The sequence below is a fragment of the Mustela lutreola genome, chromosome 5 (genome assembly GCF_030435805.1).
Source record: "Mustela lutreola isolate mMusLut2 chromosome 5, mMusLut2.pri, whole genome shotgun sequence".
Classification (NCBI taxonomy): Eukaryota; Metazoa; Chordata; class Mammalia; order Carnivora; family Mustelidae; genus Mustela; species Mustela lutreola.
The window spans coordinates 43,382,000-43,399,017 of record NC_081294.1 but is presented as its reverse complement, the minus strand read 5'-3'; the positions used below and the strand labels follow the sequence as shown (position 1 = coordinate 43,399,017).

The window sequence follows — 17,018 nt, the reverse complement described above, 5'->3', positions numbered from 1 at the left end:
AATCTGAATGAGAAAAATGTACCAAACATACAACTCCTTTCTGAGTAAATTTTATTTCAAAATATTTTCATGCACAAAGATGCATGGGCTTATCCAGGTACATTAAATGAAACAGACCTCTTAACCTTGGACAACTAAGAAGCCAGTTACCAGGTCTGACCTCTTTTGGCCCATTGAGAATAACAGATCCTCTAAGGATGAATTCAAGCCTGCACCAAAAAGACTGGCCACTGGATCCTTTTTGCATGCTGAATAATGGATTTATGCACAAAGCCTATGGGACATTTCCAAGTTCAGTATGCTGTGGCTATGCTAAGATAAGCCACCATTCTCTACTCAGGAGATGCTTCATAAAAACAGTGGCTGAATAGTTTGAAAGATAAATACACAGTCACAAATTAAGGCTCACAACATTAAACGATATACTATATATAACCATCAACACTGTGAAGAACATCAGATTCTGTGGAACCTCTGGGAAATAATGATCTACATGATTAATAAAATGTGTAGTTTTAATCTGCAGAGACTGAAAGATTAGTTGTTGCCGAGGGCTGGGGAGAGAGGATACGGGAAAGGACTGCTTAATGAAGAGTTTACTTCTGATAAAAATGTTTTCTAGCAAGACAGGTTGCACAACAATATGTAAAATTAAAAGCCCTAATTTTACACTTTAAAATGGTTGATTTTATGTGAATTTCACCTCATTTTTTTAAAAGATTTTTTTATTTATTTATTTGACAGAGAGATCACAAGTAGGCAGAGAGGCAGGCAGAGAGAGAGAGGGAAACAGGCCCCCTGCTGAGCAGAGAGCCCGATGTAGGGCTCGATCCCAGGACCCTGAGATCATGACCTGAGCCGAAGGCAGAGGCTTTAACCCACTGGCCACCCACGTGCCCCATCACCTCATTTTTAAAAAGTGAGATTTTTAAACTCTCACACACCCATCTCAGTAAATAAATATTTACACTTTTGTTCTTTTCTACTACTACCACGACTAATACTAAAAAGTTATTTTTTACTAATGAAAGATGTGCGGGAAGGGAAGGGTTCCTTAAGAACTATACAGTAATAAGATTCCAATTCTACAAAATCCCTCTTATTATTAGAAAGTGACTGGTAAGAAGAGATCTGTTAATAAAAGTGGTTCCAGGCAGGCTGACTCCAACCTCGACAAGTCAGAGAATAAAAGGAGAAGCTCCTCATAGTTAGGCCCAGAAAACAGTCATATATCAAAATTGCCCAGAGGAAGCTGGCTCCTAAGTTATCGCCGCTCAAGGTTAACACTGTATTTCATCTCCAAAATCAGAAACCCACTCAAGGAAAGAAATCTGCATAAATTTCAGTGCACTGGTAACTATTAGTTATTTCAATCTTTTTTCATTCAATGGCTCCAAAATTAAGTTATTGTAGACAGAAGTTTTGTTAAACTTTCAGGCAAATCTTTTAAGAATTATGGCCAATCATCATGGAATTTATTACCCAAACATGTGGGAACTAACTGTACTTTACTCCTAAGACACAGTTTGAAGGATGAATACATTCAAAGATCCAAGATACTCCTGTCAAAATAAAGAAAAAAATCAAGATGAAAAACTGCTTACCCTGTTGCTAAGGACCTTCTGAACAGGCTCAGAGTCATCAAACACAACAAAACCAAAATTGGGTAATTTCCCGCCACTGTTAATGCGTAGCTCCACCACATTCCCATAACCTGCAAGAGAAACACAGATTCTCAAATAACTGATTAGAACACAATTCCAAATTCCAAAATAAGAAGTGCCATTACGTATAATACACACTGGACTTCAAAGACGTAATAAAGAAAAACAAAATCTCTCATTTTCACATGTTGAAATGTTTTAGATACATTGAGTTAAGTAAAATACTTAAATTCTCCTGTTTCTTTCTACTTTTTAAATGCGACCACTAGGGTGCCTGGGTGGCTCAGTTGGTTAAGTGACTGCCTTCAGCTCAGGTCATGATCCTGGAGTTTTCAGGACTGAGTCCCCCAGAGGGCTCCCAGCTCCATGGGGAGTCTGCTTCTCCCTCTGACCTTCTCCCCTCTCATGCTCTCTCCCACTCTCTCAAATAAATTTTTAAAAAATCTTTAAAAAAAATAAAGTAAAATATGACCACTAAAAAAATAAAATAAAATGTGGCCACTAGAAAACTTAATATTATGTATGTGTCTTATGTACTTCTACTGGACAACACTGCATTAGATGAATCAAGTGTTTAAAACTCAACCTACTTAAGGCATCTGAGTGGCTCTAACAGTTAAGTGTCTGCTTTCAGCTGGGGTCATGATCCCCAGGGTCCTGGGATGGAATCCCAGGTTGGGCTTCCTGTTCTGCAGGGAGTCTGCTTCTCCTTCTGCCCCTCCCCCTGACTTATTCTCAGTCTCTTGTTCTCTATTAACAAAATCTTAAAAAAAAAGAAAAATGTATAAATCAAAAATAAATAAATAAAACTCAACCTACTTTGAAAAAAATCTTTAAGCTCCGATTTGTCTACTTCATGTGGCAGATTGCCAATGAAAAGTTGGTGACTATCAGGGTGTCTCACAATTCTTCGGGGCTCAACATCACCTTGCTCACCAGCTTCACGGACTTAACAAAAACAGCAATGAAAGACAGAGAAAGACAATTTTCAGTGACTATTTCATTCAATAATATTTTTTTCCACCCCTAAACCCAGGAAATTCCATTAACTCCAGAATTTTTTAAAGTAGAAAATATCAACCACCCCTAAGAAACAAGCTCTCACCTCGTATTCCCCCCCACCTAGAGAAGTCACCCTTCTGGGCGCTTACTTGGTCTAGGTCCCCTCTGGGGAGGAATATTTATTCGTTGTTCTCGCACTCTTTGATCCCTCTGAGGTCTCTGCGGTGGAATCTGAGACTCAGGCTTAGACTCCGGACGAGGCTGAAAAATGTAGAAGTAAACTTCTGTTTAAAAACAAAGCAAGCTGACCTTTTTTCTTATAAAGTTTCTTAGCTGACAATAAGGTTTAAAAGAGAAAATGACAGGGGCGCCTGGGTAGCTGTCAGCTGAGTTTCAATTCAGGTCACGATCCCAGGGTCCCAGGATGCAGCCCGATGCGGTACTCTGCACTCAGTGCAGAGTGGGCGTGCCCCGTCCCTCCCCTCGTGCACAAAAGCACACTCATGCTTTCTCTCTCAAATAAATAAATCTAAAGGAAAAAATGACAATTCTCTCACAAAATTACTAAAAAACCACCTCTTCTCTATGTACCAGTTCCAACATTCTCTAAACCTACAATGAAACCTAATGACATGAAATACAGGCAAATGTGCCTAATATACAAGCTTAGAAACTCACCTGTGAAGCTGGTACTTTAACAACATGAGGTGGTATCCCAGTAACTGGAACAGCTCCACTGGGTGGAAGGTTCTTACTGGTCACAGATGCCCAAGAAAATGTCTAAAGGAACAAAAAACATTAGTTGATTACCCATACCAAAAGAATATAAAAGCTGTTAGTTCTTCATTTCTTCTATATAGGAATCACATTTTCACAGGTAGAATGGAGTATCTCGAGATTCCTTTTTTTCCTCCTACTTAGAAAATTTAGTAATAAAATTCCCTAGGACTAGTAAGTACAGCAAAAAATGAAAGGTTTAGCATCTTAAGAAGCTCCTTTTGGGGCATCTGGGTGGCTCAGTAAGTTAAGCGTCTGCCTTCAGCTTGGGTTGTGATCCCAGGGTCCTGGGATTGAGCCCCACATCCGGCTCCCTGCTCAGTGGGAAACCTACTTCTCCCTCTCCCATTTCCCCTGCTTGTGTTCCCTCTCTCGTTATGTCTGTGTCAAATAAATAAAATCTTAAAAAAAAAAAAAAAAAAGCTCTTTTCACTCAATTTCAGGTTTGTGAATCTAAGAAAATTCTCCCCTCCAAAACCAGCTCTTTCTCCCATGATTCCCCCAACTGATGGTACAAGCATCAATTCAATGACAACTTTAGAATTACCTTAACACCTTTTCAATCCATATCAAATTTACCAAATCTTCCTATTTATCTTCTATCTTCACTGCCACAACCTTAACCCCAGGTTATCAGTATTTCTCTCCAGGACAACAACAGCACCTTCCCATTCCAACCTACTTTTCTACCTGCAAGCTTAAGTCATTTCACATTTCTCTTTCCTACTCCCCTAATCACTGCAAGAGAGAGACCAAGAATACTATGTTTTACCAATAGCTCCCATACCTAGAATAACGCCTAGCACAGAAGCACTTGAATTAACTGATAAATGGCGTAAGAACCCTGAATATATATAATATATATATTATATATATCTTTTTGTCTAATATATATATATGTGTATATATATATATACATATATATATATATGGCATTAAAACATATTCCTTCACAGAGCATCAAATGTAAAGGTTCTGTGATTTCAGTTATCATCACCCTGAGGAGACTCAGGATTAACTGAAAAGTTACAAAATTTTTGAAATCAAGTATTCTAATTAGAAGACTAGCTACATTTCACAGTTTGTTTCTACTTCTACTGTAAAGTTATCCTCAAGTAGATTTCAGGAAAAAAGCAGGAATAAGTCTATTGTGCCATGATATTTTTCAAAAAGATACACTATCACTTACTGGTTTTAAGAAACAAGTCGCGATTTGAAACAAAGTATTTAAAAAATAAGAGGTTAAGGATATGGTGATAAAATAGCATCTGAAATTTCTGCTCTAATATAAAGTATTCAAGTTGCCTTGGGAGAGGAGGACAGTTACTTATATAAAATGATATGCAATTTACTTCTTATCTGAGGTATGGCTCAATACGTAAGAAATTTCCCTGAACCGTAAAGTGTGCCTACAAAAGCCAATGTAACAATAATAAAGGAAAAGAAAGATCTTTAAAAATAAACCAGAAACAGAGTAAGAATAAAGACACATTGCATACCCTCAAGTCTTCCTGTACTGTCTGAGTTATGTCTGTAGGTGCTGGGGAAGAACTCTTCTGCACATCCTCCGGAGCAGTTTCTTCCAGTGCTGGCTCAGACTTTTCCTCTTGGATTTCAGAAACAGGTTCTTGTTCTTGTTCTGGTTCAGGATCTGGCTCTGGTTCAGCAACAGGTTCCTCTAAATGTTCTTCTAAGTCATTGCTTTCATAGGAAAATTTGAGAAATATCATTCTGCCTCTACTGATTTAGCAAGAAATTCCCAAGTATTTATTAACTATAGAGACCTGAACCAAAAAATAGCTCCCTCTCTCCAAAAAAAATCTAGGAATTCCATATCTGAATATTAACAAGACAACTTTTTCATACAGCAATCAATGACCAAATCTTAACTGCAATCAGATTTTCTAAATTCTGATAAGCAAATACATCAAAATAAATTGAAATGAACCAAATTATGGTTTCTGTTACAACACAGAAACTCTCACAATTTACCTACCACACATAACAAAAGATTAACAGGCTGTAGGAAGGGGAAAAGAGTTTTCCAATGGGTATAGTTGTAGTTTTGTGAGATGTAAAGTTCTAGAGATCTGCTGCACAATTATGTGCATATAAACATTACTACACAGTGCACTTACAAATGGTTAAGAAGGTAAATTTTATATTATGCAATTTTTACCACCAAAAAAGCCTCTCATTATAAAGAAACCAGTTACAATTCAGAATACTAGCTCTTAAATCAAAATGAATGTTAATGTTGCAGTTTTCCCCCTGGAAACTCGGGGGGGGGGGGCCATTTGGCATGTTTTTGGTGGGACAACAGATTATTTTCAACCAGCAACCCAGGTAAGTAATGTGGTTATAGTCCATCACCACACCTTGAGAAATACATAAAAATATCCTTTAATCACGAAATACTAACACCAACAGTTTCATATCACATAGCATCTAGTAGATACTCATTTCTATTCCTATCAAACAAATTTCTGTTCTGGATGCAGAGGAAAAAACACAGCTTAAAACAGTCACACATTTAGTGTCTGAGTTAATTAATGAAACTAACTGCTATTTAATTCATGTCTGAATTTTTACCAATGTATGCCTGATCTTTAAGTCCTTGAACAAATTTATGCCCCCCAAAGCACCTAATGCAATGCCTTCATGTATTACTTGATAAGAAATCCCAGAACCTATTTTTCACTTACTGCCAAGCAAGTCATAGCACTTTTCTCAGTTCAGATCATCAAAAGCAAAACCTTTTTCTAAGAAATTACTGTTCTATTCTGACATAATTCTGAGAGAATATGACTTCCCTCTAACAAAGGGGAAAACAAGACAATTAAATTCTCATGCAGCTCCTGACAGCTGAACAAAGTTTTTCTTACCTGACAGTCTGATCATAGAAAGTTCCAGAATCATCGGGTACCACCTCAGGTGTCTGCTGTCTTTCTTCAGGCTCCTCTACCTCTTCCTCAGATTCTGTGTAAGAAAACAAATTTCAAGTAATTAGTGCTTATTTAATTCTCAAATACAGGTGCCCCTTGCACAAAAGGGTTTGAGCTATGCAGGTCCACTTATATATTCTTGACAAATATATACACTACAGTACTATAAATGTACTTTCTCTTTCTTATAAAGTTTTTTTTTTTTTAATTTTATTTATTTTACAGAGAGAGACAGAGACAGCTAGAGAGTGTACACAAGCAGAGGGAGTGGAAAAGAGAGAAGCAGACTCCCTGCTGAGCAGGGAGCCCGACTCAGGGCTAGATCCAGGAACCTAGTATCATGACCTGAGCCAAAGGCAGACGCTTAATGACTGAGGCACCCAGGCGCTCCCCCTTATAAAGGTTTTAACAATATTTCCTTTTCTTTACCTTAAGAATACAGTATATAATACATATACAAAAAATGTGTTATTGACTATTTATGTTATCAGTAAAGTTTCCAGTCAACAATGGGCTATTAGCAGTTCAGTTTTTGTAGAATGAAAAGTTACACTGGGACTTTCAATTTGGGGGGGTTGTGTGTGGAGTGCTCCATGTTGTTCATAGTTCAGTTTTATATTCACTTTCACAATGCTCATCATTATCAAAAAAGCAATGAGGTGGGTGGAAGGATGGGTTAAATGCGTGTTGGGGATTAAGAGGTGTATGTGTATGGGTAATGAGCAACAGTATTACATGGAAGTATGGAATCACTTATCTCACATACGAAACTAAAATAAAAAGAAGTAATGAAATAAATAAATAAATAAAGCAAATGCAGCAATTTGGTGGTATCACGGCAAAGGCTCTAAGGACAGAATTAAGGCTATTACAGTGTTTGGGTTACGAACATGGGAGTGTGAGGTCATACTGTCCATAATCCAATGCTGGCTCTACCACCTAACTAGCTATACAGTATCAAGCAAATTACTTCTCTGCATCTCAGTGCCCTAATCCATTAAATGAAAACAGTACTTAAAGTACTTACTTATAAGCCTGCCTGTTGTATTACACAGTAAATATAAAGCACTTAAGACTCATTTCAGCCACATAGAAAACACTAATATACTGACTATAACTAGTGTTTAGAGACAATTCGTCATGGGTTTCTCATGTATCTGCACATATTACAACTACGGCAACGCTACCCTTTGTTACAAACTATCTTTAAAGAACATTTTATACAGCACAGGGCAGGTATGTTTACTGCCCATTATAAAGATTTTGATTCCTTAAACTTAAGGTTCCACTCCTATAATGAACCCCACTCCGATGAAGGTATCATCTGGACTTCATGGTGTCCCGTGGAAACTGTGGCAAAAATGCTTAACACTGTTGCAGTGAGTAATTACCTATTACTAAGGAGTTTTAGGTCTTCCAGAAAAAAGCTAACCTATTAGTTCCACACAGGTATAAAAACTCAGACCCTTCCTCCATCTTGACAATTAGAAGTTATTAATGAAGAATATAGACTGTAATAAAAACATTCAAGAAACCCACACTCTCGGGATGCCTGGGTGGCTCAGTTGGTTGGACGACTGCCTTCGGCTCAGGTCATGATCCTGGAGTCCCGGGATCGAGTCCCGCATCGGACTCCCAGCTCCATGGGGAGTCTGCTTCTCTCTCTGACCTTCTCCTCGTTCATGCTCTCTCTCACTGTCTTTCTCTCAAGTAAATAAATAAAAATCTTTAAAAAAAAAAAAAAAAAAAAAAAAAGAAACCCACACTCTCTTCAAGTCAACCGCATGACATAAAAAAAAAAAAAAAATTAAAAAAAAATTTAGACAAGTAACTTACCCTCCTGAGGCTCAGTTACAAAGCCACCAAAGACCTCATCTTGGTATCTGAAGATATCATTGTGAACGTAGAATTTATTTGCAACAGAGCCCTGCAATGCCAACAAAAACTTTTCATTTATTCAGCAGACTTTCAAAAAGCCAAACCACCCTACACCAGTGATTCTCAGCTATGGAAAATATGCACCAAGAGAAGACATTTGACAGTGTTTGGAGAGATTTCAGTTTTCACATGGGGAGTGCAACTGAAGCTTGAGAAGAGAGCAAGGGTGCTGCTAAACATCCCACAATACAAGAACAGCCAGCCACAAGGAAATTATTTGCCCAAAATGTTATTAGTAACACCATGAAAAACCCTGCTCTACATTATAGCCATTAAAAACCACAGTCAAATATATTGCTTCCTTAAAATACCACCAGACGAATATCCAAACATTGGTAAAAGTCTAAGTATATAAGATGCCGCATACCTCAAATCATTTTTTGAACAATAAATACAAACTACCAACCACAGCAGGTATTTAAAATTCCTTTAATCTGTATCCAACAATATTGATATAAGCACTCAATGATGGTACAGCTGAAAGGTGTGCCCACACTAGGTAAGACACATCAGAGTATAAATCCAACTATGTCATTAACTAGGTCTTCAGTGTCTAACACTGTCTCATTTGTTTCCCCACCCCCCAAAAAAAACCATCTTACAGCTTTGAGTATTAGTATTTGCTTTGAGACAGTTCATGTAACAATGCATCATATTAAGATAATGTTAGATTCTTCCTCTTTAACAGGAAAAGGAACTTTAACTGGAAAAATTGGTAATCATATTCCACATGATTCTTTGTATAGTTAGAAGTCCATCAAGTTCATTCTACAGATAATCTAAGCCATCCTCTAAAATTCATGACTAGGGATGCCTGGGTGGCTCAGTTGGTTGGACGACTGCCTTCGGCTCAGGTCATGATCCCAGAGTCCCGGGATCGAGTCCCGCATCGGGCTCCCAGCTCCATGGGGAGTCTGCTTCTCCCTCTGACCTTCTCCTCGCTCATGCTCTCTCTCAAATAAATAAATAAAATCTTTAAAAAAAAAAAATTCATGACTAAAAACCTGTAATTTTTCAAAAAGATAATAAGTATATTCTAACAGTAAAAAGATAATAAGTATATTCTAACAGTAAAAAGAATGGGGCTTTAGATTCATCATTCCAGACAGAAAATTATCTTAAGGACAATGCTAGAGAAAACATCTAATCGCTATTGAGCCACTTCTACATGCTTATGCAGATAGGTGCCCTGACTCCATTCAGTCTGCACCAGTCAGGAAGACAGTACAAATGTAATTATTCAACATAAACGTGTGGCCCTTTCGTGACAAGCATGGTTAACTAAAAAGAACCATGACTCCTTGAAGAAATAGCAGATGCCAAACAAGCACTAGGGCTGGAGCACGGAGAGTCCGAGATGAGACTAAAACATCTTGTTTCACAAAAGTTATGAAGTGGTCCCTTTGCCAAAACAAGTAACAGAAGCCAGCTTGAAAGAGCTCAGACTTAATAGATCTGGGGTATTTTAGACATTAACTAGTGGTTCACAGACATTAATTAGTGGTTTAAATCCATGAAATAAACAGACTCCACAAATAACAGCAGATAGAAGGCAGAGTACTGTAAAATGCCAACTAATTAATACCAAATGATAGAAATTGACAATCACCATTTATTACCATCAGAGTGGCAGGTGACTCCAGCAACAATGATGCTAAAACTAGCAAAGTCTGATGAAGAACAAGATAGTCTCAAAGACAGCAACCACAATTTACTATTAAGAAAAATAAAAATGCTACCTTCACAGTGGCAAAACGTGGTGACATCACTTTAACTTAGTCATTAATTGTTAACATCACTAATAGATAGGACTAAATGACATCCAGTGCCTTCCTAATGTGAGGCACTAAAAGACTAATGTGTGTATAACCTAAATCTAATCATAAAGAAATAGACAATTCAAACTGAGATAGTCTACAAAGTACTTTGCGCTCTTTAAAAATGTCAATGCCATAAAAAACAAAAAAAGAATTACTGCACATTAAAGGAGACTGAAGAGACATGACAGCCATATTATGTGTAACTTCAGATTGAATCTTGGACTAGGAAAAAAAAATACATTGGATATTACTGGAACAAACACCAAAATTTAAATATGGGCTACAGAATCCTAACTGTATTAACATCAGTACTTCCTAAATTGGTAACTGTACTATGGTTATGAAAGAGTATACCTTACACTTAGGAAATGCTCACTGAATTATCTAAGGATGACTAGGCTTGATGTCTCCAACCTATTTTCAAATGACTTTGAGTTAAAATGACAGGTAAACAGAAAAAGAATTACAAACATATAGGCAAGTGCTAGCAGTAGTTCTAGGTAAGGAGTATGAATTGCTGTACTATTATTATGACTTTTCTCTAAGTTTGAAATTCAAAATGAATAGTTTCTTAAAAGATATGCACAAACTTTCATTGTTTCTTTTTTCATACCTCAGGAGCAAGGACAAATGTCTGCATGAATCTCCTCAAAGCCTGGTTGTTATTAGAGAGCAAGCCCATCACCTGGACCACTACACCATCATTCAGAGTGGCATGCGCATCAACATGGCGAATCTTAGTGTGGCAATTGGTAAAGTTTTGTGACATCACTTTCCTATGGATCTCCTAAGGAATCAAAGCAGGAGTTAATGACTTATGTAACATTTACACAATTTCCAACAAAAAAGAACTTCCTGATACAACACAAGTAGAGTTAGTTTGCATACTTAAATTACAAACTACACAGCCCATACTCTAAATTTGCCTTAGAACAGTTTATTCCCAGTGACCACCTTGAACTTTTTAGAACTGTCCTGAATTGACATACCTAAAATGTTTAAATGAATGATCCTCATGCTAAAACAAAATATCTCCTAAACAAAAAACCTTCAGACTACAGGATTCAAAATGAACAAATATGACACTCTGAGCTTTCCAATGGCTGTATTTACCAAATCATTACGAATACCAAAATTTCTAAAAAAGAAATATGGAAATTTGATCTTTAAGTATCAGTAAATCTACCAAATACATATCTGCCTCAATTGTATGGGTTATTTTCTAGTTGCGTTAACAAGCTGCAGAAAGCCTGGGATGCTTACTTTCTGTCCATAGACAGCATCTGCTGGCTTTCCATTTGAATCCAATCCCCCATGGACATAAGAAGAGTTCTTTCCATAAAACCTGAAAAACAGAGAGACAATTTTCTTGTCAGTTTCAAGTAGCCTAAGACTAGATACTTATTTTTTGTTTGGTACCCACTTGCCTCAATGGCAGACTCCTGAAAGCAAGATGTGTTTTCTTTTTCATCTCTGTATGGAATCTTAAATCTACCCCCTTCCTTCATGTCATTCAATATTTGCTGAACAGAAACAGATTTGGTCAATGAGGCAGAACACTTATTTTATAAGACATAAGCTCCAGATTTCATAGTAGGATGATTGTATTGGTAAAGATCTTTTAGTTCATGTCAGGAAGGATACTTAGAATCAAACAGAAGTTTCTGTTTTCACTCTAGAAGCCAACAGGCAGTTTAGATACAAGTAAGGCCATCTATACCCTCTCATAGGCTTGGAGAATCCAATCCTTCTATAGATCTGAGAATGCACGTGAGGGGTTTCCAAGAAAAACCCAGTTACTGGACAGGTGTGTGGCTCAGTCATTTAAGTGCAACTCTTGATCTCGGCTGAGACCCTGATCTCAGGGTTCTGAGAGTTCAAGCCCCACGTTGGGCTCCATGATGTGCACAGAGCCTACTTAACGTGAAATAAAATAAAAACCCAGTAACTCATGCAGTTGAAGGTTTAAAAGTAATTTAACAATTCTGCTGATGCACTAAGAGCTTCAAATTTTAAGTTCCCATAGCTTTAATTCATCTATATCCTCAACTGTTTTGTTTTCATTTTAATACTGGATCAGGAAAACCTGACACAGATACAACCAAAAGTGCCACAATGCAGAGATAACTGCTATTAGAATTTCTTGATAGCTACACTACAGGTATACAACTTTTCACAAATGAACCCATACACGTCATTCGACATCCTGGTTCTGTCTGCCCTCCCAAAAAGAGGACAGATTAGGGCCCACAGTTACCCCAAGTAGACCCTGCAAATTTTAAAGCTATAAAAGGCTTGAGTGAGCCAATGAATCAGTTCACTGATGGCTAATCCACTTTTTCCTGTCAGAGAGAGAGGGCACACACAAGCAGGGAGAGAGATGGGCAGAGGGAGAGGCAGATCCCCTCCTATGCAAGGAACCCAACGCAAGACCTGATTCCAGGACACTGGGATCATGACCTGAGCGGAAGGCAAATGCCTAACCCACTGAGCCCCCCAGGCGCCCCTGGCTAATCCACTTTTCATTACAGGCATCATCTCACAGACACTTCAAGTTCCGTTCCAGACCACAAGGAAGAGAATACTGCAATAAATAGAGTTGAAAAGCTTTTTTGGTTTTCCAGTGCATACAGAAGCTATGTCTACACTATAGTCTATCAAGTGTGCAACAGTAATTCTATAAAAACAGTGCACATACATTAAAAAACACTATATTGCTAAAAACGCTAACCATCACCTGTGCTTTCAGTTAGTCCCAATCTTTTTGCTAGTGGAGGATCTTACCTCAATGTGGATGGCTGCTGACTGATCAGGGTGGAACATGCAGAAGGCTGGGTAGCCATGCCAATTTCTTAAAGACAACAATGAAGTTTTCCCCATCAACTGACTCGTCCTTTCACTAACAATTTCTCTACAGTGTGTGATGCTGTTTGATAGCATTTTACTCACAGAACTTCTTTCGAAACTGTGAGTTGATCCTCAGTTAATCCTGACATTGCCTTAACAACTCATTCTATATAATAACCTATCATGTTGCCATTTCAACAATCTTTACAGAGTCTTCACCAGTAGATCCCATTCAAGAAATCACTTTCTTTGCTCATCCATAAGCAGTTCCTCATCTGTTAAAGTCTTAGAGTTATTGCAGCAATTCAGTCCCATTTTCAGGCTCCACGTCTCATTCTCATTCTCTTGCTATTTCCACCTCATCTGCAGTTACTTCCGCCACTAAAGTTTTGAACCCATGAAAATCATCTGGAATCAACTTCTTCACTCCTGTTCATCTTGATATTTTGACATCTTCCCATGAATCACTTCCAGCAATATAAGGCTGTTTCATCTACCCTGAAAATCTGTTGTGTGGTATAGCCGCCTTCATTAATTCTCTTAGCTAGATCTTCTGAAGAACTCGCTGCGGCTTCCACATCAGCACTTGCTGCTTTGCCTCGCACTTTCAGTTTATGGAAACAGCTTCTTCCCTTAAAACCTCATGAACCAATGTCTGCCAGCTTCAAACTCTATTGCTGCAGCTGTGTCACCTGTCAGCCTTCACAAAACTAAAGAGTAGGGGCCTTGCTCTGGACTAGGCTTTGGCTTAATGGAATGTTGTGGCTTATTCAATCTTCAAACTACTCAAACTTTCTCCATATCCACAATAAGGCTGTTCTGCTTTCTTATTACTTGTGTGTTCATTCCAGTAGCACTTTTAATTTCAAAAACTTCTGCTTTGTACTCAGAACTTAACTAACTGACCCAAGAGGTCTAGCTTTTGGCCTGTCCTATCTAGCTTTCAGCATTCTCTCCTCATTAAGCTTACTTGTAGCTTTTAAGGAAGAAATATGGGACTCTTCCTTTCACTTAACAGTAAAAAGCAATTATAATAAGGTTAAATAACTGGCCTAGTTTCAATATTGTTGCGTCTCAGGGAACAGGGAGAGATGGGATACAGCCATCAAGGGAGGAGTCAGAAGACACAAAACATTCATTGAACATTAAGTTCATGGTCTTATATGGATGGGCATGAACCCCAATATAACTATAGTAACAGCAAAGGTCAGTGATCACAGATTACCATTAACAAATACAATAATAAAAAAATTTGAAAAATATTTGCAAAATATCTGCAAAGCACCATAAAGCAAAACACAATAAAATGAGATATGCCTGTGTATCTAAGCTGTACTTCAGAGATAAATGTGAAAAAAGAGGTGCTGGCATCAATATATATCAATATTGACAAGAAACATATTGATTCATTTAATTATCTTTCAACTCCTGCTCCTTTTCAAATTTCCAAACTTATCTAACCTGAGGGCACAGAATCAAATTCTGACATAAAACATAAAAAGAAAAAAGGAATAGGGCACCTGGATGGCTCAGAGGGTTAAGCCTCTGCCTTCAGTCCAGGTCATGATCTCGGGGTCCTGGGTTCGAGCCCCACATCGGGCTCTCTGCTCAGAGGAGAGCCTGCTTCCCCCTCCCACCTCTGTCTGCCTCTCTACCTACTTGTGATCTCTCTCTCTGTGTCAAATAAATAAATAAAATCTTAAAACAAAAAAAAGAAAGAAAAAAGAAAAAAGCTTTAAAACCTGTTCAATCAGTTAATACTCATGTCAGCACCAGCAAATTTTTAACCTCTTACCATCTTTATCTGCAAAATAAAGCTATCCTAACAATGCTTTACTAAAGGTTTCTGTAAAGACCTATAAGAAACATGTAAAATTGGAAAACTATAAAGCCTTAAAAGAATATGAGGTATTTTCCATTTTCAGAGCAAAATTCAAAACAAATTTATAAATTTCCTTTTGCACCCAATAAGCATGTAGTATCTAATATGCAAGCTCATCAAAGTATAGAGGAAAATAGTCTGGGCCAGCAAATACACATTTTAGAAACTCTAAGAAATATTCTAGGAGCGCCTCAGTGGCACAGTTAGTAAATGTCCAACTCCTGGTTTCAGCTCAGGTCTTGATCTCAGGGTCATAAAATTGAGCCCCATATCCAGCTCCACATTCAGTAAGAAGTCTGCTTAGGACTCTCTCTCCCTCTCCCTCTGTCCCTGCCAAGCACATGCACGCTCTTGCTCTAATAAATCTTAAAAAAAAAAGATAAAGAAAAGAAACAAGAAATCATTCTAACAAGTCCACGTAAGTAGACATATCTATAATCCTGTATAATGTAAGACTGTTTGTAAGAGGAAATAATGGAAGCAACCAAGAAAAATTCATCAGTGGGAATTAAAGTATGCTACATCTTTATAAAATGAGATGCTAAAATTAATGTTAATACATGCAGTACCCTTAAGGAGGACCCCAGATTATCAAGTAGAAAAGCTAAAAGACAGTATGTAAAAAATCTGCATATAGAGAAAAAAACTGCAAACATGGTTTTTACTAAACTTCCATGTTTACTTCATAAACTTAATTTACAAGCCTATACCATTTCCACTGAAGTTTCCCCAATTTTTTAAAAGCACATCAACACAAAAGTATCATTACAGGAATAGTCTTCAACATATTCACTAAATATTCAAGGTTCATCAAAAACAGCACAAAAAAAAACAAACAAAAGCATAAATATACCTTTACATTCTCAGACAGTTTTTCTGATAATGGGTAAGTTTAAGTAACTTAGTCTAATTTCTTTCTACTTGTATATTCAATTTAAAATTATGATTTTAGGGATACCTGGGGAGCTCACTCAATTAAGCATCTGACTCTCAATTTCAACTCAGGTCATGGTCTCAGGGTCATGGGACAGTCCTACCATGGGCTGCACAGTCAGCAGGGAATCTGCTTGGGATTCTCTCCCTCACCTTTTGCCCCTCCCCTTGCTAGCACCTGTGCAGGCTCACGCTCTTAATAAATAAATAAATAAATCTTTAATAATCTTTTTAAAAAATAATTTTAACAGGGCGCCTGGGTGGCTCAGTGGTTAAGCCGCTGCCTTCGGCTCAGGTCATGATCTCAGGGTCCTGGGATCGAGTCCCGCATCGGGCTCTCTGCTCAGCAGGGAGCCTGCTTCCTCCTCTCTCTCTCTCTGCCTGCCTCTCTGCCTACTTGTGATTTCTCTCTGTCAAATAAATAAATAAATAAATCTTTAAAAAAAAAAAAAAAAAAAAAAAAAAAATAAAAAATAAAAAATAATTTTAACAGAAATTATTTACTGGCTCTTATGTACCAAGCACTATTATGCAACAGCCCTACAAGGTGCATGATGCATTAAGAGACTCTAGTAGTAATAAGTACTCACAGGGTAAAAAATGTCTTACCTGTGTAGCATGTCTGGGGCCTGGTTCAGCAGCGTGTAATACTGTCTCACAAATTCCCGCCCGACCAGCAGGGGACTAGGCTTCTCCATAACCATTGCTTTGGTCAATTCAACCTGGGGGAGAAAAAAATGTCAAGTATGTTCAACGTGAAATATCAAGTACAAGGAGGAAAGTGGCAGGGGAGGAAATATAATCATTTAAATAAAACCAACTCAAAGTACAACAAGGCACAAGAACAGTTCTTGGTTTTAAAAAATCATAAGAACAAATAAAACCCACACAGACAGGATTTTTAGTCAAATTTATTGCAATGAGATGAACAGTGAGGGGAAGGGGGCGATTCACGATAAAGAATTCATTATTCCCAACAGTCAACTTCTTCAAAATGAATATAAGAAGGGGCGCCTGGGTGGCTCAGTGGGTTAAGCCGCTGCCTTCTGCTCAGGGCATGATCCCAGGGTCCTGGGATCGAGCCCCGCATCTGGCTCTCTGCTCAGCAGGGAGCCTGCTTCCTCCTCTCTCTCTGCCTGCCTCTCTGCCTGTTTGTGATCTCTCTCTGTCAAATAAATAAATAAAATCTTTAAAAAAAAAAAAAAAAAAG

General features: G+C 37.8%; 1 protein-coding gene across 3 annotated transcripts in view; it reads right to left on the bottom strand.

The window, feature by feature from the left end:
* G3BP1 (G3BP stress granule assembly factor 1) overlaps positions 1–17,018 on the bottom strand; it is a 32,776-nt gene that overhangs the window by 3,200 nt on the left and 12,558 nt on the right. For all 3 annotated transcript variants that reach the window (XM_059174094.1, XM_059174095.1, XM_059174096.1), the window contains 10 exons: positions 16,418–16,530; positions 11,410–11,491; positions 10,760–10,933; positions 8,225–8,315; positions 6,329–6,422; positions 4,943–5,144; positions 3,345–3,446; positions 2,816–2,927; positions 2,484–2,612; positions 1,605–1,714 (listed from right to left, as the gene is read on the bottom strand). In XM_059174094.1, coding sequence (XP_059030077.1) covers positions 1,605–1,714; positions 2,484–2,612; positions 2,816–2,927; positions 3,345–3,446; positions 4,943–5,144; positions 6,329–6,422; positions 8,225–8,315; positions 10,760–10,933; positions 11,410–11,491; positions 16,418–16,512 — 1,191 coding nt within the window. In that variant the 5' untranslated portion in view covers positions 16,513–16,530. The remainder of the gene's footprint in view (positions 1–1,604; positions 1,715–2,483; positions 2,613–2,815; positions 2,928–3,344; positions 3,447–4,942; positions 5,145–6,328; positions 6,423–8,224; positions 8,316–10,759; positions 10,934–11,409; positions 11,492–16,417; positions 16,531–17,018) is intronic.